Genomic DNA, 23,702 nt, shown 5'->3' on the forward strand with positions numbered 1-23,702 from the left:
TAATATGACGCAGAATGATGACTCTTTGTGTAAACTGAGTGTCGTATAGTCTTGGTAATCTTGTTTTTTAAATTGAAATTGTTCAGAAGTTTCTGCGTTCACAAGTTTCAACGATAATGTCTCTTACAGTTAGTTTTGTACAGTTTCAAAGTACATGATAAAGTTTAACGAAAATCACATATTTAACGTACTAAAGTGCATATATAATATCTGATATATTATCATAACTTTATATATATATGCACACCCATACACAAATAATACAATTTAAATTTAATTGAAGAAATTTAAAGAAATTTGAAAAATTGAATAAATTTTAATTAATGTAATTAAAAATTCTAATTTTTGTATTATATTAATATGTATTTTGTGAAATAAGACAAATGACGAGGAATCTTTAAAAACAAATTTGAAATCAGAAATATAGTATTTATATTGGCATAATTAAAGCCTTATTTATTGCGATTGCTCCGAAAGCATTATTCATTTTGCGAATTACAGTCGTGAGAAGATCTAACAATAAATGACAAATTTGTAATAATCATGGAATTGTAAAACAATCGCAAAGGTCACCGGTTAAATGGATTTATGTTGATGGATCGTAACTTGTTTGATGGACTTAGTTTCGCAATTTACGTAGGTTTTCGGTATTATTTTCAAACATGCGTGGGCATTTCCGTTTGGTCACGTAATAATATGCATTGTGGATCGCGTTAATTTACTATTCACATTATTGCGATCGCAAATTCGGCTTCTATATATTTTCCATAAATTCGGAGTGTCAACAAATTCGTTGTATGACGTGTATGACATTATAACATCATATTATTCAATAATGCTCGCTATATTCGTGTCGAGAAGCTTAATTCAACGTAATGAAATTCCGCTTTCTTTTTAGGACTAGAATATCGTTGAATATTCGCTTTTAACACTTTCGAGTGAAAATAAATAATTAAATTAAAAGTACCAATATAGCGTCATGATACATCACCATCTCTAGTAATATCTCTTTGAAGTCGCAAGGAGCAGATTCCTATTAAAATTCATTTTCACGTCGGTATCATAACTCCATTAATAATTTCAAATATAAACTACTCGGCAAATGAGAAATATATTCTCGTAAGGAATAAACGAAGTCGAGACACGAGTGTCAACCTTTTGATCGATCTTTATTAAATCGTGCCTCCGTCGAAACGGACTTTCACATTTCACGTCTCCGACTGTGATCCTTTGGTGCCATTTGCTATTCCATTATCGATTATACTGCTGTTTGACCAGTAGCCGCATTCAATTAGCGGAAACGAGCGGGATAAAGGGCACGGAACCAATCTCTAGGAAAATTCCATCTCGTTCCCGTCCCCTTCATCGCCGCTCTCGCATCCCGCCCCCTCCTACGATCGGTCGCGCGCGGTGCGATGACTTGAATGGCGTAACAGATGTGTCGCCCGAAGTTTGTAGCCGCGGATAGTGGGAGCCTGACATTTGCGAAACGCCACCGTTTTCAGGAAAAGGTCAATCGATACGGAGCAACGCTCCAACGATGAGCAAGGACCGCGAGTGAGTTCAGGCCGCGTATCAAGTTTTCGAACGGCGCTACCTTCCACAACCCCCGCCATCCCTTTGCCAGTAATACAATACAATTTGTAATTTGTATAAGTGTATTAGTATTCGTATAATTTGTATAATTGACAAAAAATGATGTATAATACTTGTATAATTCTATTTATCATTCCTCAGGTAACTATTTAAGCAGTTATATCTTGAGAAGATAAAGATTTTACTGTAATGTACTTTATTCCTATAACCCATTTTAATCCAAGTTGTGTGAGTTATATAAGTAAGCACACCAAAAGCAAGAAAGTTTTAGTTACTCGTTGGCATCTCTTGCGTCTCTGTTTGCGTCCGGCGTTCTGACGTTACAATTAAGAACTCGACTTCAAATTAATTCAGAGAGCTGTAATCAAGATTAAAGCTGAAGGTTTTGGCGCATCGTGCGCCTCGCCTCGAAAAACGAATTTTTGTTCGCCAAGCGAGCTCTGTCCCTCTGTTCCTCTCGTCGCGACAGGTATTTCGGTGCCAACGCGCTCGTATTGTTGCCAAAATGTCTCGGTAGCTGCTCTTGCAATCTTCTTTCCGGAAACCTCGCTCCCGCGAGTTACAACTTTCCTGTTCTCTCATTGTCTTGCCCTACTTCCGGTCTTAGCAGCAATCAGTCGGAGTGCTCTATCCGACCTGAAATCTCATCTCGGGGGAAAAAAGCCCGGGTTCTCGTGTCATTTTCAATCTTTGATTGGGGATGGTCATTGAACCGACGTTGCTAATGCTCGCGAGAGAATATCAGAATGCAACGATGTCGAGGTGGTGGGGATGAGCGATGCGCTGACCGGGAAATGTTACATTTCTGCTGCACAAGATAGGCTGCGCAACAATCGCGCGCGAAGGATATCTCGCGTATACATGTATCAGAGTACAGAGTCACGTAATACTAAGGATTTCGTAATTGACTATTTGCATTATTAAGTAATCAACGTTCCGTCATGCAAGGAACATCGCGATTATTCAATCGCAATTATTGACCGTTGAAATATTTCATCTTTAATGAAAAGGTTAGTCTACTCAGTAGAACTCGGTAGTCTACCGACTTCTACTGATGAATAATAGATGCTCTCTTCGATTAAGTATGATTGCCAAGGACTTTTTGTCTTCTCTGCATTTATTTTTTATAATTGCGTTTGCGAGGATTACATAAATAGAACGAAACCATTATAATTTTATGAATTTAATTTCGTTATTATATATTTATAATAAAAGAGGAAAATGATTAGTAACAACAAATTATTAATAAGAGCATAAAATATAATAATTAAGAATAATATAATAATTACATTAATAATAAAATTTATTATTATTAATCTAATACTGTTATAATTATTGGGCATAGATGTATTCTGTTGTTATTAAAAATAGATATTAATCGAAATAAATTAACAAGTACATGAACATACGAATTTCATTCCATTTATTTGATAATAACAAAAGAATAATAAAATTATTATCAATAATAATAAAAGTAAGTAAACTATCAGATAAACAGATGCATCATTAATAATTTGTATCAACACATTAATTAATATTAATAAAAATAAGAAATATTTAATAATATATTATATATTAGTTATTTTTGATAACGCGTGGCATTTGCTCTGGAAACAAGAGCGATTGCAACAGTTAGGAATTGACAGACCCTCTCCAGGTTAGGGGTGTATTGATCTCGGCAATTCGAATCGCGGGCACCGATAGATCGCGACGCGTCAGCAAATCGACGTGGGCCATGACTCGCTCGACGAGCAGCAGCCCGGGAAATAATGAGCGGCAATGCGGTTTAGAGGAGTAACCCGGGCCACGATGTAGTAAATCCTTGGCTCGTTGCACCGCGGTGATTAGCGAGCAAATTGCGCCGGAGCTCGGCTCGGCCCGAACAATTTCGCTTGGAAATGGGATCCGGACGCGTGCGGGATTGCGATCGTCGTGAGGAAAGAATCGCGACTCGATCTGATGCGTCCATTTGTATGCGCGATTTCGTGCATTACGTTTGCGCGGAGTGTTCCCCGGATCCCCGGTCGAAATTTTCATTTCAAGAGCGAGCACTCTTATGTATCCACGCATGCACAGTCGCTCGACCGATGGCGACTTAAATATCGAAAGAAATAGAATTCTAATTGAGCAATATGGTCTCTTGTTCTTCATCTACACTCTGGAATTTTAAGTAGAAAAACATTTTGATTTCACTTCGAATAAGCTGACATTTCTCAAGAAGAATTTCAGTTGCAAAGTGGAATTGAAATCTCAAAGAGATTCAAAGGCGGGCTTCCGGTCAGAAGCGCACGAAGGTGTACGAGGTGTGCACTTCCTTGCGAGACGCCTTGTGATTTACGTCGTCTGGCCTGCGATACTTAAAACTTACAACCTCGATTATTAAAATGAATTACTCGTAAGATTTAGCCGTAAGCGACCGGAAGGGCGCGGGATTTACCGCCACCCTTTATCGTTATGCACGCAAAAAAAAAGAAAAAGAGAGAGAAAAAGCGATATGCGTGTACGAAGCTTACCCCGATCATTATCACAGACCTTCGATACGTTCGCGACCTGGCTGGCTCAAGGGGCAGGTGGCGGGAGGGAAAAGAGTTCCGATTTGCTCGCGACAATAAAGACTGCTTTATCGTCTTGCCGGGGTGAAATTTCTCGAGCACGCTCGCGTGGTTGTTGAACCATCACGGTAGCTTTATCGGTATGGGGAAAGGGTTGCGACTGGAAAACACGTGCACGCGGATATACGAGCGCACATGTATGTTACATGAGCGTGAGCGTTACATGGGGTGCCCAGCTAGACTCTAAACTGGGCGCCGTGTGTAGCACAACATCTTGTTTTATGGCTTCAAGTCCCAGAACATCATGTTTGCATGAAGCGTGGTTTACGGCTCCCCACAGGAGATTTAAAAATTTCAAGGTCATTAAAACCGTTAACCCTTTGGTTGCTATCGGTGCCTGCAGGTGCTCGACAATGATGGTCACCATGCACGATAAGTGCTCTGTGGTAATCGCACGCTGCGTATTATCAGCGCCTTAACTTCTTGCCTGACAATTTTTTCGAGCGCGAGCCAAAGTTGGCTGTTTCATTTGCGTGTTCGGATAAGCGGCTTGGTAATTTCGCTTAATTTTGTCAATTTATCAGATTCATATATTCTTTTTTTTTACAAGAAAAGAGAATTAAAAGAAGTGTAATATTATGTAGAATTTAATAAAAATAAAGAAAATTAAAAGAAAATAAGAACTTATTAGCACTCAAAAATTCTTTTGACTGATGTCACATAATCCATAAATTACCCGCATAACTCATGAAAGCACTTTTTACATCATGATGACTGTCAGCTCATTGTCAGCCGTATACAGTGAGCATAGTTTCGCGCGAATGGCACGCAATCGAAAGATTAATAAAATTTGCAATGTGCTTCAGAATTATGGAACGGATTTGATTGGTCTTCGAAGCTCCACGAAACACGCAATGGATTGTTCGTACCTATATTGGTGAGCCTCAGTGTGAACACGATGTATCGCTTTTATAACGATTACCAGAGATTTCCGTCGACAATTTACGTACATTTATTCGCTCGCCGAAGAGACGAGAAATTCTCGACGAAAAACGAAAGGTGCAGCAAAAAGGCACTATCCTTCGAACGGCTCGGACAGAACGGGAGAAAAAAAGAAGAATTCTTCCAGCCAATCGATTGCGAAGCAAGCGATTTTTTCGCTTGCTGGAGATCCTATGTATAATCCATTTACATTTGTGAAAGGCGGTTCAAAGAGAGAGAATTACGGTATTCTTTGAATATCTGTAGATATATTAAAATTGATAAGTGATTAGATGATTGTATCAGTGACGTAATTGCACTGAAAATAATTTATTTGTGTTTAAGTAAAATAGATAGATGTATGTATATGCGATAATATTATTAAATAACATTTCTTAGAATGAAAACAGAAAAATATAGTAAAATTTTGATAATTTATCAATGCAAAAAAGGGACATCTATTTTATAATTATTATGTTAAATATAAAATTATATAAAATTAATAGTTATATTAATTTATCAAAAATGCATCACTAACCCAAAAGAGAAATTGTTGCATTTTCTCATCTCAGGAACTCTGGTCGTATTAAGCCGCCATTTATTAAAGTGCACCGGATTTTTGGTGGCGGCTGTATTTTACTGGCGAAATACGCGACGATGAAATCTCCTCCAGCACTACCGGGTAAATGGATTTAACGTTTATCGCGCTAACTCGGCACAATTCGCATTTTTGCGCGGCGAAGTGGCAGAGATTGTTACTAGAGACTTTTTTGCAATAGCGTGTCTTGGATGTGGCAAATGCTAAAGTCACGTTTACAACGGGCCCTAATGTAAATCCAAGATGCAAATGAGAAGGTTTTTGCGATATCGTATACGGTAGACGCCGGTGTGCTCTGTGGACGAAGCAGCATGCTAATTTGCATCTTGAATTTACATTACACTGGATAACAATCTTTTTGCAATGGGAATCGGACATGATGCTTTTTATACGAAACGCCACTGGTTTCGCATCTGTTTCTCTTCTTATCTTATCGCGTACAAAATTATCATCCTTTTTTGCGACCTCTGATTTGTTAATCAATATTGTGTAGGTCAGATTAAAACGAAGCCTTCCCATTAAGTGCTACTAAACATTAAAATCTATAAATAAATTTTACAAAGCTAGTGCTGAAAATAATCGAATCGAGCACGATTTCTTCTCAACTTCTAATTCAGTAACAACTTTATTAGAATCTCGAACTTAAGAAACTCGATATAGCAAATGTGTGTCTGCACTGATAAACAATTTATAGCAGCTCTTTCGCTGCTTTTAGTTTAAATCACCAAGTTGTTTTTCGTTACATTAATACGACAATAATGTACGGTTCTCTATCGTTTTCTTGAGAGATGTTCCCTGAGATGTTTCTCCGCAATCTTACTTTATTACGTAATTTCAGCACGTTAGAAAATTCAGGATCGCAAACGACATAACAAAGTACGGTGTTTACCGTATTACGAGGAAGAATACCGTGTAAACGCGGCAAATTGAATGCATAAGTGTCAAGTAAATCCTCGCGATCAGTGGATAGAATTCGGTCTTGCTGCAAGGAATTTGCGGTTCCCGTTTCCTCAGTGGGCTACACACACCTACCTCTCGAGCACCCCGCGATATTTATTGCCGTAATAAGTGGTGCCGGTCGGTCGCAGGAGCCTGCGGTTCGGAGCGGACAGGGTCTTGAGATTACGGGGGTTCGATTCGACGCTGCGAGATGAGAAGATAAGAAATACTCGCTGATTACACGAGGAGGCCTCTTTTGGAAGACCGCTGCTTTATTGGATAGGAACCGTCTAGACGTCTATCCAAATATATCCACAGCTTCTACCAACGAAAACAGCAATCATTCGGACGACTGAGAGAATTTTCGGAGATTGCACGCAACCCTTCGAGGATTAACGCCCTATTTAGATTCTTTACGCGGTTTTTATGTTACATGAGTACCCCCTGTAATGCGGAAAATGATTCTGGCAAGATGACGACTTTTGGCACGCACATCTGTCGTGTTATTTAGATCTTGTCTGCTTTCTATAAAAATTTGCATTTGAATTTGATTTTTCTGGTTGGTTAGATATATTGTGGCGGTTTCCAGAGATTTTTGTAATAAATAATTTAATGGTCTGATCATGTCTAGTAATGGTTAAAGTAACTTTTGCCATGTAAATTTCTTAACAGTCAGAATTTTTTAAATTTCATTATCATTGAATGAAAATCTCAAATTTTTATGTGATTTTTTAATAGGTGTATTTACTCTGTATACATGTTCATTTCTCAAAATTATTCAGTGTGATTCGATATTAGAGAGAGAGAAACCTTATATTATTTTTAAATGTGTTGTATTGTAATAAAATTGAAACGCAAAACTTTGTAGGAATTAATTACGCTTGACTTTTGACTAAAACCATTTGCATATAGTTTTCATCTCAGTATATACATTTCTCATTTATAATTATTTTTACTAACAAGGCAAGAGTTTCGTAATATACAATATTAATATCGTATATGCGAAAACTGTTCTATAGCATTTCCCAAAAACAACTTTGCAATACTTTACAAAACTTATTTTTGTGGATTTAATATAAGAAAACTCTTCGTATGAGAATTATATATGTTTAAAAATGTCTAATTAACTATAATAATAATAGTTTTTCTTCTATACTGTTTCACTGAGATGCTTTGCAGCAGATCAGTGCAATTTACAAGTTTTATGCTTGTATGTTGCTTTACTTTACTTTACGAGCAATAAAATTAAGCTCTCATTAATGAGCGATGAAATCCCTCGGAGTCCACTTCTCGTAGCTTACCGACGAAATTGACCATCGAAAACCGTTCGCATTTCCTTTGTGTACCTCTCTGATTGCGCTTGATATTCGCTCTCTCGTTAATTCACTTTATACATGTATTTACACTAGGAATGCTCTCACGTGATATTCTTTTTGGAACGAATTTATGGTTAACGCTTTTCAAGCTTCTAACTGCGGCGCTTCTGGTAAACAGAACCATCTGCTATATATTTATATAATGTGTGACGCGTGTTCGTATAATCATTGAAAAATCCGAAATATTATATTAAATATTTTTACTTTTAAGATTATAATTTTAATTTTATACTAAATATTCTTTGTAATTCTTTGTAATTTTAGTTTGCAATATTTTAATTTAACAGGTGTCTTTGAGTTTCATACTGTAAAGAGACGTACACAGATTTAGCAAAGTTGCGAGTTTGCCTTCCAGCCGATCCTATTTAGCCCGAATTGGATTCTCCGGTGCCGCGAAACCTACAATAGTTTTGGAAAACACTTGTTCAGCACTGTGAAACTTATTGCGCTCGCGATAATGATAACACATGATACATGGAACGACGATTCGCAGTGCTGCTCGAATTCATTGCACGAACTCTAATCCCTTTAAACGACAAAGCGATGTTCCGTGCACCGCAACAATTCAGAGCGTCGCATGCAAAATTATTTCTGCGCCGGAAAATGTGCGATGTTCAGTAAAACGCATTCGTATGCGATTGATACTTTAATGTAAAATTCGAATAAACAATAAAAACGAGAAAAACTACTTCCCATTACAAGGATCGTTCAATTCGGCGATCAGTGTACAATTTCACGTTCTCAAATGTAAAATGTTCGGCTAATTATTTATACATCTACATTGGTGAAAAGATCAAAGCGCGATACGGGATAATAGTCTCGTATTCATGTTTATTCAAGGAATAATTATCACCCATGATCGCCACAGTAAAATAATCATTTTTCATTCGTATTCCTGATAGCTTCGATTTCTATTTTGAATTTTGATATCTCAATCCGAATAATAAAAACAATATAAATACTAAAATTAATCAAATGAAGTAAAAGTAATAGCTTGCCTTTTATCTTTATATCAGTTTTTCATTTTGCAAATTCGATTTGTGATAACACTCGATTCCAGAGTAGAACGAGAGGTGAATGCATTTTGCAAAATATCCTGCCTGAAGCGTCCGCGCTTTCTTGCGCCTGCCTATTGATCCCGGCGGTGCAATCCGAGTCAATCTTTAAATTTGCAACACTCATACGCCGTGGGCACAAGCAGTCCCATAAAATATCCAAACCTCCCTCGTCGAAAGGGGCGCGAGAGCGCGAGGGTCAAAGGGGAAACGTGAATATATCCATCGCGGGGAGAAATTTCCATTTATACGAAATTTCTTCGCCGCCTGGACTCGCCCTCGTCCCTGCCCTTCCTTCCACCCTCCACTCTCCACCGTTAAGATCATGCGGATTTCCCAGGAAGGACGACAGATTACGGTTTAATATCTTAAAGGCGAGTGCGCAGGCGGACGCGCGCAAATCTAGCGCGATAGTGCCACTATTTCAAGAGTAGAGAGAAAGAGAGAGGAAGGAAGTTGGATAAAAAATTCATCAGCGCGAGTATATAGGCTTTCGTGTCTTTGCAGCAGTGTTTGTCGAAGTTACTCCTGAGCGGCAGATATAAATATCGATGTGGAGATAAAAATACATGAGCGTCGCGACTCAGAAATCAGAATTGGACGCGATTTTATTTAAATGACGAATATCGCCAGGCTGAAAACCAGATCATTCGTTCGGCTTAAAATAGCGTGTTTGATACTAATAGGAACTAACGACGATGTCGATTTAGCATGAATGAATTCTTGCATGAATTGCGCGCTGACGAATCGTTATTACCCGAACAATTAATTGCGACAGAATAATTGGCCGGATAATTATTTATATAATTAATACAGAGAAGGGGGAGCGCGTCAGTTGCTTTCGGTACCAGATCGGATTTTGAGAACGGGTCAGAGGACGGAAAAGCGACGCTTTCCTTCTCGCGGAAAATTCATGCGGTCGGCGCATCGCGGGACGAACTTCGAGATTTTGAGATCTTGTCCAATAAAAGCCGCCCAAAACCCGGAATTGCTGGTTCGCCGTTAGCTTTGGATTTCCGCGCGGAAGCGACCTTCGAGGCCCTCATGTTTGAAATCGCTTTTCCGGAAACTGTGTGCCTACCCGGGGGAACGAGGTTTAATAATACAGGGATGTGCACGGGGGTCGACTAAATACAAAAAAAATACAAGCAGCCAATCCGAAAAAGGTCGGGGGTTAAACGTTCCGGGAGAAACGATCGACGGAAGGGTCAGAGACGCGTGGGGAGATCAGGAGGCGCCAAGTCGAGGTATCGAGGTGCTCTCGTTCGATCCCCGTTTGCGCGACAAAATGATTAATCTGCCATTTCCCGCAAAGTCACGGAACTCGGCGAATCCTCCGGTTACATTTTTACGAGCAACTCCCGTGCGCCTCGTAAGAGAAGCCGAATTGCGATCGATCGCACGTCGAGTGCAGTAGAGTGCAGCGAGATTGGGACGGATAGTGTTTTAAGAGAGCCGTTGAATAAATAAAATTAATAGTTCAATCTAGTAAACGAGTCTTGTTACGGTAACTAAATAAACAGATCTTATTATGTTATACGAGACACGTAAATATAAAGTGCACTGTTCTTCAAGAAGCGGAAGATTTTAAAAATATTTAAATCATACATTCTTTTATTCTTTTATTATTTTATTCTTTTATCATATCATAATTATATGACAATATGACTAAAGATTTTCCGTTAGATCATTTTAAAAATCCTTCACTCCATATAGGCCTTCTATCCTTTCTTTTCCTTTTTTTAAATCGTTTAATAAAATATACACTTAAATCGCATAATATAATCTTTTGATATTTCTGCATTATTATTTCTGCATTATATTATATTTGATATTTCTGCATTATTATTTCTGCATTATATTATATTACATATTGTATTCTATTATTTGTATTATATCACATCACACATTATTTTTATACTGAAGAGGAAGTGGAACGTGCGGTCACGAAGAGTGACGGTGCTGCAAAGTAGAAAATGTTCGATCCTGCCCGACCGAAGGGGCGGCGGTCGACCGATGGGTAGACGACCGATAGATGGTAGGCGACAGGGAGAGTCCGTGCCGCATGGAGATTCGTCGTGGAGTGGTGTGCTAATCGATACATTTCAATCTTCCTCGTTAGAGCTGGCTTCCTCTGTCGCGACCAACACACTGTGCGGCAACGCCGGATAATAAGTCTTGGTCTTCGTTCGATCGTGAAATCGCACGGGCGGCCGTCGGACGAAGAAGGCAGAACATTGAATCATCCGGCTTATTAGCCCTTCGAGTTTGCTTGTTCGTTCGACGATAAGATCCTTTGGCCTTCTCGAGCGTCTCTCATGGCGCTCAAAGAGCTGCTCTCTCAGAGACAAAAACTGTGCCTTCCGGGAATTTCAGAAAATTTTGCCCGATAATACACTCAAGATATCAATATTATCGCATATTACTTTTGTAAATTATTTTTATGATTATTATTATATACAATTATTATTTATAATTATTATTATTACTGTCCACTTTGTAACGTGATAAATAATTACTTAAACTTAAGATGAACTAAACTAATTGAAAAAATTGTGCAAAGTTTTTTGTTTTGTACAACATGATAATTAAATTAGATATTTTAATAAATTTAGTTTACGTATGTTTCTTCACATCATATTGCGCAGTATACAAGAAATGTTATAGAACTCGTATCGCAAAATCGTATTTATATTCTGGTACAAAAACAAACTGCTTAAATTACACGTCGCTATTTGTGCGTTATGTGAGACCCCAATGGCGATGATTATACGTCGCAGGAAAGCCTCTTTGACATTCATCTGATGAAAGCTTGTTGACGAAGCGAATTCAAAATTACCCGCCGTGTCCCAAGCGGATTATAACAAAAGAAAGTACAGACGTCCATAAAATTATGTTACGCACGCAAATGGCAATTTTACAAATTATAATATTATTTCACAACACGCGATGATAAAGTCATTTAATTCATACAGCTGAATGAAAACATTTATTTGTGCACATGAAACATTTCTCGCCGATTTCCATATTTTCATTATTTTGGAAAAATGATATCTCATAATTCTTTGTTTTTTGCGCCAGTTGTAGAACGGATAAACTTTGATATATAAGAAGTAATCCGTGGCAGTGTATTTATAGCTTCATATATTTAATTTAACCTACAAAGTCTATCGGGAAGAAAATCAATTTTACAGAAAGAACATCGCCGGAAAAATGTTACACAACAATCGGCGCTAACACGCGACCAGGAAGTTTTTGCTCCGTTGCGAACGTCGCAACTGCCAGCTGCATCTATTTTCAGTACGGTTCGCTGTTTTTCGTCTTACCATTTAAAAAGTAACTTTACGAAGAATTCAGGCGCGACCAAATTAAATTATGCATTGCATTCACGGTCAAAATAAAAGAAGAAACATTGCACAAACAGGAAACAGCGGAAATGCGCGAGGAGTAACTCAACTTTCAGTAATTTAAAGTTTGCGCTATATAAGATATACGGAGTGTGCATTTTCAATTTTAAAATGAATTTTACTTTTATTGGATCGTAAGATTTTGTGTTAACAATGAATCTTTTTTGAGAGTTACAAAATTCAAGAAATTCGGGATTAACTTCACAAATGTGCGGCACTTTGCATTCCGCGCGTGCTTCATATCTCGCGGGTGTTTCCGCGCACGAGAAGTTAAGTGCGCGCCGGGCGTCAGCCGTCGCGTCGTCGTCGCCGCCCGCATGTACGTAAATACGCATCGGTCGATGTAGGCCGGCATCGCCCAGAGGCATTAAACTGGGCCATGGTGCGTCGGCCTCGCCGCTAGAAATATCGCCAACACACACACAAGGCGTGTGCGAGAGACCACCCGAGCATGACCAACCCTCGTGTGATTCTGAAATGTGTTCGACATACATTAGTATGTACACGAGCGACTTGATCGCGTCTCGTAAATTGTCGCCAAATGACGCAGCTTTCTTCTCATGCTCGATAACGGAGCAAGCAGCGAGTTTGATTAAACGAACCCGGATTTGCAATTAAAAGTTTATAGCGTGGCGCTTAGTTTGATCTCTCGTATGCGTGCATAACTATCCTTAAAACAATTTCTTTTGTGTGATAAATTTTATTGGAGTTTTTCTAAATCGTACGATAATTTGATATTACTCTATGTAAATAAAAATTAATTTTAATGAAATTTTTGTTAAATCTTTGTTAAAGTTTTTAAAGTTTTGTTAAATTTTGTTTACATAAATTATTTTAATTGGCGCGTACAAGAGTGGTACAAAAATGATGACTTACTCATGCGCATGTTGAGGGAAACCTAGGCGCGCCTGAAGGCATAACTTCCAAGGCCCTCCCAGAACCGGGGCCTGTACATCCTGCAAGACTTTTCGAAACCTGCTGCTCTTGCGGGCCTATTCCAAATACAGAGAGGTGGGGTCATCCCTCCGTAACTTCCGATGTTTTGAAGGATTTTCAATCGGGAATCGGCTCCCCAGAATCAGGCCCAGCTCACCCTTGCCCTGAGGTATGGGTAAGTGGTATCGCGCCTTTACTCGTTGTCATTTAACACATCAAAAGTTTAATTAGAATCTAAGATGATGTAAATATTATATTTACATATATTCATACCATGGGTTAAGCCTTAACCGTTAAGGGATAAACGCTCGCGACACAGGTTGCACTCTCGCAGGATTACGAATATATGTATAGACCAAATGAAACGCATATGACTTATAAAACACATCAAAGCAATGGACTCATGCTGGCAACTCACCGAGAACGAAGTATTTTTCATTAGTAATGCAATCGGCATGAAAAAATGATAGTAATAAGAGAGAATGTATGATGCCGTTTATAAAAGATGCATCAAGCTGTCTCGTTGCTCCAATAGTAATTTAAAAGTTTATGAAAATCGGTGTGTCGTAGTTTATAAGATTACATCATAATATAAATAATTTATAAATGCAATAACATTTTATTTTTAACACATTCGTCGCCATGACAGTCACCCGTGACCGACACTGAACTTTCAGCTAATGTTTTGTCGGTCACCGGTGACCAATATGCAATGAATATTGTTATATTATATGTAAAAAAAATATAAAATGCAATTATTTACATCTGTAGGTTAGTGTTTGTTTAATAAACAGAAAGAGTTAATAACAGAAATAAAAATAACAGAAAAGTTGAAAATAGCAGACAAAGCGCGGTCGTAAATAAATTGGTATTTTTATTCATTAAAACTTAAAAAATAATTGTACCTTATATCTTATGATGAATCTGAATAATCCAGTTCCTGTAAGAATAAAAAATTATTATAGCGATAAATCGCGCGAGAGAGGGGGAGGAAAGGAAGCAATTCTACGGAATCCTCTTCATGATGTCCACGAAAAAACACGTTCTGTTAGATGTATTATCGAGTTTAATACCTAATCGTCGCTTTCGGCTGAGAGATGAACATTGCTGAAGATAGGATGAATCTGGAAGCACTTCCGGAATGCACGGTGCGTCGCCCGACCATTTCTCAACGGTTACACACACACACACACACACACACACACGTGCACGTAAACGGATTACGCGAAGCTAAGTTAAAAGTGGCAGCGCACAGCTGCCTGCTAGAAGCAGTCGGCGTTCGTTTCTCTCTTCTTCCTGTTCCGCGTGTCACGCTTTCAGGAAAATCCGGTCCTTTAAATTATTGCGCGAACTTTACGGAAAGTATGGAGACTCGAAGTAACCTGCGGACTTTCCTGTGGTTTATAGGAAAAAGGAAAACGCGGATTCTCGCGCATATTTCAGTATGTGGCGAATGATAAATCTCAAGCCATACTTTTTCGATTCCGAAGGCCATGCAACTTTGACTACAGTCACAGTGGACCGTAATTTTGATCAGAAAACGTTTTCTGTTTTATTATTTTATTTTATTTCTTAATGCGTAAAGTTTTGCGCTTGAAGTTTGCTAAAAAAATCCGTTCGGGCTTTCCGGTCAATCCAATATTTCAACAAGAATTATTTTTGAGTTCCATGAATAAAAATCTACTTCAATTTTTGTTAAACGAGATTGTCAATAAAAATCTATTTTTTATGGGAAAAGTCGACTCTGATTTCCGTCAAAAAGTTATTAAACGAACATTGTTTTCGTTAACCAAATCAATTTGTACATTGACAAAGTAAGCTACAAGTATATTTCCAGCGTGATAACTCGCACGATGATTCCAACGATAATCACTCTCTTCCTAGATGACGATAATGATGTTCACTATGACAAGCGCCATCATAGCGACGCCCCTTACGTCCTGCCCCGTTGGCCAGGGTCGTTGATCTTCGTTCGGGGTGGATAAACGTGCTGGAAAAGCCAGGCTTTCGAGCTATGCCCGGCCTTCGAGCGGCCTTGGCAGTGATGCGAGCGACGATGAGAGTTTGAGATATTAATCGCGCGCGTTAAAGCCTTCCTAAAGCTTCATCAAAGTTGGCTGACGACTGAAAATATTAATATTTGCGATGATCACGATAATTGACGTAATTGCGCGTAACGAAGCGAGCCAGTGACTCCGTTTCTGGCGCAAAAAATGTTTGAATTTTAATTTTACGCTATTTAACTCTTTAAATGACTATTTATAACTTTTACATGTATCCGTCAGATTTTCGTATAAAATTACTCATCCGGTGATTTAACATAAGATCACTCGCTTTTCAACATCTTCATTTGCGCAGCGAAAACACGAGCCTATGTCTAGGTAACTGCACGTTTTCCCGCGCCCAAAAAAGGACTGCAAAGAGCTTCACCAATTTCAGTGTACTAAGAGGGTGTCGTCCGTTTTTTTACTTGAAAAGCGCTAGAGGAAAAAAGAAAAAAAAGAGGGAAAGAAAGAATGAGAGAGAGAGAAGCGGCCGAGTGCACGCAGGCCTTTGAGCTAGCCTTGGCAATGGAGTGCGTTCGCCAAGAAGCACTTTCCGGCATCGTGAGCATCGTCGTGCACTCGCCGAGAAAATACACCGGCCTTGGGAATATCGACGAGCGTAAATTAAGAAAGTTTCCCCTAAGCGCATTTCAGAACGGCTTCCCGCGCCGGAGATTATCGCGTTCGAACGATCGCTCGTGTATAATATCTCTATCGATGAGAAGCGTAATGGAGGCGTGTAAGATTCATAATGAGATTGCGTGAACTCGGATTATACCATTCTGTCGGGTTCAATTAACTTATCGAGAATCACTCTATAACTTCGTTGCGACTCCGATTGTCTACTAGGATCATCACGCAGGGCAGTGTCGCAAAGCTAGTCTTTATTTTGATTATTATTTTTAAAGACTAATTGTGGACCGGATTACTCACGGTATGCAATTATTATACACGTGGCTCTCTGTGCAAAATCGTTCGACCGCGGCTGCGTCAAGTTTTAATACGCAGTTTTTCTCAATACAATCGATCGCACACTGCCCGAAGGCAATAAACTGTAGCGCGTTTTGTAATCAACGAAAGATAGAATAACAAAAGCGCACGGTCGGTATAAACAGCGGTAAACAATTTGCGATACAGTAACTACATAATCTTAAGCAAGATGTGAACATACAGAATATCGTTTCACAAGATTTCCCAATATTTTCAATATTTTGTTGTTGTTGACATAAAAGATCCCAATTAACGTTTCAAATGGAATTAATAAATTCAAGTGGAACTTCCATTAAAGTAGATTCCTCTTAGGGTGAAATGCAAAGCTGTACTTGTATTTTGTTATTTGTGCTTCTGCAAAAGTCCATCCGGGAAATGTGGAAATCCCGCGTACGCTTGGGGCTTTTATTAAAGTTTTGCTTAGACGTTTATCAGCCCTCGAGTGCGCTTTAACCCCTTGCCTTAGAATTCCTCGTGTCATTGTAGCACACGCGCGCTTGCATTTTATCTACTAATGTCAATTGATCAAATTCAATGTACGTGTATATTTTAACCGAAAAAGGATGAAGAAATAGTATTATATAAAAGTTAAATAAGCAAAAATGGTTTTAGCACATTACTAGTTAAAGAGGTTTTATTCTATCAATAATAAAAATTATATGGGGAAACAGAATCTGAGATATAATTTTGATTAAATATTGTTTAGCATAGGTCAATTGATACTCAATAGGTGAATGTAGCGCCGACAGCAACCGCGAATCTCACTTTCCAGATTTGCTCTTGATTTTAGCATCGCATGACAGTATTATAAATAACTCGTTATCTTAAGATCTAATATTGATATAATATTGAGTCAAAGTTAAAGAAGAAAAATAAAAATATATTTAACAATAGCATATATAGAGAGAGATCAATCAATACACAACAATTGAATGTAACGTCGCAGTAACCGTGAGTCTCACTCGCTTTCCAGGTTTGCCCTTGATCTGCAGTACCAGTATCACTCTTTATTGTAAAGCAAGAAATTCATCATTGAGAAAATGATCAAAATTAAAGAAAAGAAATAAAAATATTTTTTAATATTGGGTCGTCCGGAAAGTTCGTGCCGATTTTTAATAGATGGCGTTGGAACATGTCTGAATATATCAATGCTATTGAAAACATACGAGTTATATACATATGCTTAAAGGTGACATTTCAACGCATCTTTAGGAAAAAAGTTGTTTCAGATAAATTGATTCGTGTCAGTTTTGTACTCTTTTGAAGATGGAAGAAAACAAAGAACATTTTAGACACTTGATGCTTTTCTATTACCGGAAAGGCAAAAATGCCTCACAAGCAACAAATTCGATATGTTCTGTTTACGGAGAAGGCGCTTTAGCTGAAAGAACCGTGCGTAAGTGGTTCGCTAAGTTTAGAGCTGGTGATTTTAACCTTAAAGACCAAGAACGCTCGGGCAGACCCTCTACTACTGATGATGACCAAATCAAGACACTGATCGAGAATAACCCGCGCTACACGACACGTGAATTAGCAGAGATACTGAAAATATCGAAAACCACTGTCCACGATCATGTAGTGAAGCTTGGTTACGTAAGTCGCTATGATGTATGGGTTCCGCATAATTTGGCCGAAAAAAATTTAATGGATCGCATTTCCATCTGCGACTCGCTGTACAAGCGCAACGAAAACGTACCATTTTTGAAGCAATTAGTGACGGATGACGAAAAATGGATCATTTACAACAATGTAGAACGAAAAAGATCCTGGGGTAAGCGAAATGAACCAGCATTAACCACTCCGAAAGCCGGCCTTCATCCAAAAAAAGTCATGCTCTGTGTCTGGTGGGATTGGAAAGGAATCCTATATTATGAGCTCCCTACCACACAACCAAACGATAAATGCAGATAAGTACTGCTCGCAACTGGACGAATTAAAGGCAGCGATTCAGGAAAAACGTCCAGAATTAGCTAATAGGAAGGGCGTCGTGTTCCATCAGGACAATGCCAGACCTCATGTTTCTTTGACTACCCGACAAAAATTGTTGGAGTTTGGCTGGGATGTGCCACCTCACCCACCGTATTCACCAGACATTGCACCTTCAGACTTTCACTTATTTAGGTCTTTACAAAATTCTCTTAGCGGCAAGAACTTCAACTCTTTGATCGACATAAAAAACCACCTTGAGGAGTTTTTCGCCGAGAAACCTAAGAAGTTCTGGGAGAATGGAATCTTCCAGTTGCGTGAAAGATGGACAAAGGTTGTGAAACAAAACGGTGCATACATAAGTCAATAAATATTTATTGACATAAAAAAATGTTGCCTTTGAATTTTCCTTCAAAATCGGCACGAACTTTCCGGACGACCCAATATATATTTTTTAATATTATAATTTTTAATATCTCAATAGAGCATAGATCAACCAATAGGCAACAGTTGAATATATCTCTGACAGTGACCGCCAGTCTCACTCGTGCTTTCCAAGTTTACCCTTGATCTATCACCAGTGTCACTCGTTATCGCAAGGCAAAGGGGTTAAGAAAATCGAGTTACGTACGAGCACGGGCCATTGATCCTCTCCCCGCGGACGACGACAGGCAGGCAAATGGACGGGAATAATTGCACTCGCGTGTGCACGCTTTTGACCGTCCTTGACAGTGAAAAGAGGCTCGCCGTGAAATACTTTCCGCAGTTACACACAAGCACCACGTTACACGTTACATCAAAGCGATGGACTACCTCGGCCTTCGGTATATCGATTCGTGCACGCAAAAAGAACCGCTCATTCGAAGCCGCTTCCTGTTCCCGCTCCGCGTTCTTTGTGCAGTATCACAATACACGCGGAGGCACATCCGGCCGTTGTTCTTGCGCGAGTACTTGCACTTGTCGCCGCGGATCTCGCGGGTCTCTCGATGTAACTGGGTCGCAGGCAGGTCCCTATATCTGGGAATTAATTGGCCAACCGACTAAGTTTGTTGCCGAACTAAATTCGGGCCACGACGGGGGTTGCTCGTCGCCGATTTATTTATGGTCACGCAAACGTGGAGGAGCCTCTGCCTGCCTCAATGTTTTTATCATGGCGCGGTGAATATCGCGCAGGTAACGGTGAAACTTTAACGAGATGGTTACGACCTCGACTATTTCAAGCGTGTGTCCTGAAATATGGATCGCGTCTTCCGGGTTATCCTCGAGTGCCCTTAACGATGAGCTATCAAATATTTTGCAGCACCGCGCGCGTCTCGTATCAATATTGGAGCACCGGCATGTCGAGATACGCTGTTATCGGTATAACCGTCAGTCCAGCCGTGACTTTATTTTGCTTATCTCCGTCGCATTGTGTAACAGTGGACTTAACCGTCGCACTAGTGCAACAGCAATTCGTCATTTTAAAAACGCACATAATTTTATCTTCGCTGTTTTTCTACCGCTGCAGATATTCGTATTTGTCGATCTGAGCTGAGAATTGCGTTATTGAGAATCCGTCATCCGTCACGTAACAATTCATTTCAGAAATGCGTATGACTTTATTCTGCATATATTTAATGTCTCCACTTTCGTAATCTTCGCTTTCTGTCCCTGTAAATTTTAGTTTTATTATTGGAAGTAGAGTTGTTTGTCGACCTATATTCATTGTTCATTTCAGAGGACTTTCGGCGCTGAGGTTCCTCCTCAGGATGGCAGGAGCGAGCCGAGAGGATCGGCGAGACCCTGAAGATTTCGTGCTCGTGTGTCGCGTTAGGCGAAGCTGGTCTTCGCTCGATTAGGGGGCAGTGCGAGAGTAGCGCGGGACGCGGGGGTGGTTCCTTCCATCGCGAGGATCGAGATGAGCGATCTACAGGCCACCCTCGAGTTCTCCCTCGAGCTCTGCAAGTTCTACAATGTCGACCTCTTCCAGCGCGGGTGAGAATAACGCTCGTTTCTAAACTTTTCCATCTTTTAAACTTTAAATCGGCGTCTGTGTGACGTTGCATCACTTTATGCGGAAAGTACATAGCGCCCGGTTGCCGGAAAGATCAGACTGGCCTGCAAAAATACGTCAATACTTTTCGTGCTTACAGATATTACCAAATCCGAACTGCTCTCAGAGTGTCGCCGAAGATACCGGTCAAGGTGGAAATCAACCAACCACGAAGCCGTAAGCACTTCGATAATCAAAGTACAATAAATTTTTTCTGATATCAACATTTTATTTCACAGAATGTTTTCCATTAAATGCTCCAGCTGCACCAATATGTTTTATGAGTAGAGATACGTAACATTTTTCTCTTATCTCAACTCATAGAATATATATCAGCACAGTTTGATCATTTAAATGGAAAGAGAAACGCCCTGATACGTTATTTAAATATTTATATATAAACTCTACGTCGCGCCTAGCGAACTTCACGATGGCAAAATTTTTCCCAAATAAACACGATTCGCGAATTCTTCAATGTAATCTCCTCGTATGAAAAATTCATTTTGAAGACTTTAACATAGCCCAACACATTTCAGGACATCTCTCTTCAGTACTTTACGTTTTAACATGCCTACATTTCTCACGCGAGCGTCGCGTGAGTGTCGTGAATGTTTCTTTCACTGTTCAATTTTCGCTTCTAAATTTCATCACGCGATGGAGTACTTGCTGAATTCGTTCGACCGATTTGTTGATTGCGTTCTCGGGTCGCCAAAAATCGATTGGACGTGCTAGACGCATCGTCGTGTTACAGACCCTCTGGAGGCGCCTGGCAGGAGCAAACTCTTTCAGATCCTCTACAGGAATGAGGAGGTGACACTTGGTACTTCCGTGTTGTTCCGGGCGCACGTGCTCGTGCACAGTCACAAGATCGAGGAGGCTCTGTCGCGCACCCACTTCAACTTGGGTGTCGAGCTATGGTTCAGCGAGCCGACGCAGCCGGGCAACATGGCTTGCGTGTCCTCGAGGTGAGCATTCGACGCCAACCTGACACAGTTTTTTCCCCGGCAGCCACACGCAATCGTGGACTATAAACTGTAAGCGATCTGGTAATTAGTCAACCGCATTCTTGTGTTCTTTTTGACATATTACATGTTAGGATTGAGACCAAAAATAACATTTCTTTAAAGACATAGTTCCTTAAGCAGGACTTAAAGTCTTATGATATTTTTACGGCACTCTGACAATCTGTAATATTTATATTAATTGATTGCAAAAACCTTAAAATATTCAGAAAATCACATTTTCAGCTTTGGAAAATGAATAATCGCTCTGTTCAATTTCTGACACTCGAAGACACGTGAAAGGTGGTCTTTGCGATTTCCGCTCTTTTAGGACATCCGTTCGATGTTTGTCCAGAAATTGCAGCGAAACTGATCGATAGTGGTTTTCACCGGCGATGAGACTCGCCATCGACGAGCCTGTGATCGATAGGTGATTTGATGGTTAGGTGATGGACGGTTCTTTTTCAGGGCGTTGCAGCTGAACTTCACACCCACGAAGGGCCTTCACTACCATCTGCCGGTGCTCTTCGATTACTTTCACCTCGCCGCGGTGTCCATCACGATCCACGCCTGCCTCGTGGCACTTCATCAACCCTACATCAAGTCAGTATCGCTCGATCGCGCTCGCGCGTTTCACAACTCTTCTACAAGTACTGCTCGATTTATAATCGATGTTGTCCCTCACGAGAGTCCTTCTTTCTGTTTCATGGTCGCACACTTTCAACTCTCGGCGAATGCAGGAAGAGCATACTGCATGTAGTGCAGAGCTGGTGAGTTCTCCAGAGAGGCTCAAAGACATCACAAACGCTTAGGATCGCTTAAATTCTTGCGCAAGTAATTGCGCAACTCATTCGCAGTCTTGCTTGCTAAAAATTAACTGCATTTACAAATATACCTTATCATTTACATTCAATCACTATTGCAGCGCACCACGAGGAGGAAAACCATGGTTACAGTTTAAGCAATCCGCGGCGAATGGCGACAACAATACGAATGCCTTTGGGAATATCGTGAGTTTGTTCGTAACGATCATTGCGTCGATCATTATGCAGTGAATCTAAGATCGTGAATCGTTTTAGGAGACCACCACGAGATGCGTCGGGTCGACGACGAGGGTACAGCACGCGAGGCTGGTCCAGCAGGAAGTCACCAGGTTGCTCCTGGCCGCGAGGGAGTCCTTGCTTAATGATCTGTCCGACCTGGCACGGCTACTTCCCTCTTGGCAACAAAGAGCACTCGAGCTCGCACAGAACACGCACAAAGAGATCACGAAGGTTCGAATTCTCGCGCTGCGCCAGTCGCTCTTTAAAATTGTCGGACAATCTTTGAGATCGTGGGGTTCTTCTGTTGCAGCTGATGGATTCCGAGGAAACTGACATAGCCCAACTCTGCGCACAAAATATCGTCCTCTGGCAGCACTTCTTGGAGGCATTCTCCGGCCGAGAAGCAGTCCATCAGCATTTAGCGCGAGTTCATCATCAATTGAGAGTGAGGACATTGACAAATTAATAATTAAGCCAACAATTCAGGATATATTAGAATATTTGCAAATTAATTCAATGTGCAAAATTAAACAAATTTTTTAGAAATATATTATAAATTTTTCTAAATAAATGCGAAATTTATTTGTAAGAAAGTAAAACAATTTCAGTTATATTATTGAGTTTTTGTTTAGTTATTATTAATATTACGTCGTGTTGTATGGTATTTTATAAACAATATCAACGTAATATCAATTTTAACGTAAATAAATTCTACGCAAATACATTTACAAATAAATTTGCAAACAACGAGAAAAATATTTCTCGAATAAACCCGTAACATATTGAACTAATTTGCAGACAAAACAGCAATAAAGTTATATATCGATATTATATATTAATTACTAATTATTTAATTTAAGTACTAATATTAAATAAAATAAAAATATCTGCATCAAACAGTACTTTAGCTATTTAATAATCTAATTTTAATTAATTTATAGGTAAAGCGATTCGCGGAGGGTTTCTTCGTATTAGAGAATCCGAGAACTTCGGCAGCGGGCTGTTACGACGCGAATTATCAGTCCTATCAAGCAGTGAGCGAGGCTGCTCGAAGATCGCGTTACCTCGCGTCGTTGCCGCCTTTACCTGTCCATTGTCCAGAACTGGATGGTGATCTCCATTCGTTACCTTTGATCTTTGAGGATCAATACGCTGACATGCAGCAGAGGCACAGAAACAGTGGTAGGTCTGTCGCGCTGCGCTTGAATACGCTCACTCCAATATG

The 23,702-nt window shown here is 39.7% G+C and overlaps 1 protein-coding gene and 1 long non-coding RNA gene across 4 annotated transcripts in view; one reads left to right on the forward strand and one right to left on the reverse strand.

The window, feature by feature from the left end:
- LOC105277768 overlaps positions 1-23,702 on the forward strand; it is a 39,978-nt gene that overhangs the window by 4,811 nt on the left and 11,465 nt on the right. For 2 of the 3 annotated variants that reach the window (XM_011336375.3, XM_011336379.3), the window contains exons 2-10: positions 20,119-20,375; positions 20,534-20,631; positions 21,185-21,398; positions 21,903-22,037; positions 22,175-22,204; positions 22,360-22,444; positions 22,514-22,708; positions 22,788-22,922; positions 23,419-23,659. In XM_011336375.3, coding sequence (XP_011334677.2) covers positions 20,299-20,375; positions 20,534-20,631; positions 21,185-21,398; positions 21,903-22,037; positions 22,175-22,204; positions 22,360-22,444; positions 22,514-22,708; positions 22,788-22,922; positions 23,419-23,659 — 1,210 coding nt within the window. In that variant the 5' untranslated portion in view covers positions 20,119-20,298. The remainder of the gene's footprint in view (positions 1-20,118; positions 20,376-20,533; positions 20,632-21,184; positions 21,399-21,902; positions 22,038-22,174; positions 22,205-22,359; positions 22,445-22,513; positions 22,709-22,787; positions 22,923-23,418; positions 23,660-23,702) is intronic. The other variant, XM_011336378.3, reaches the window with a different exon arrangement.
- LOC105277767 lies at positions 11,932-17,557 on the reverse strand. Its single transcript, XR_893676.3, has 2 exons — positions 13,381-17,557; positions 11,932-12,976 (listed from the first exon to the last, which is right to left on the reverse strand). It is a non-coding gene; the product is annotated as an uncharacterized LOC105277767 (long non-coding RNA).

This window comes from Ooceraea biroi, chromosome 12 (genome assembly GCF_003672135.1).
Source record: "Ooceraea biroi isolate clonal line C1 chromosome 12, Obir_v5.4, whole genome shotgun sequence".
In the NCBI taxonomy this organism is placed as follows: domain Eukaryota; kingdom Metazoa; phylum Arthropoda; class Insecta; order Hymenoptera; family Formicidae; genus Ooceraea; species Ooceraea biroi.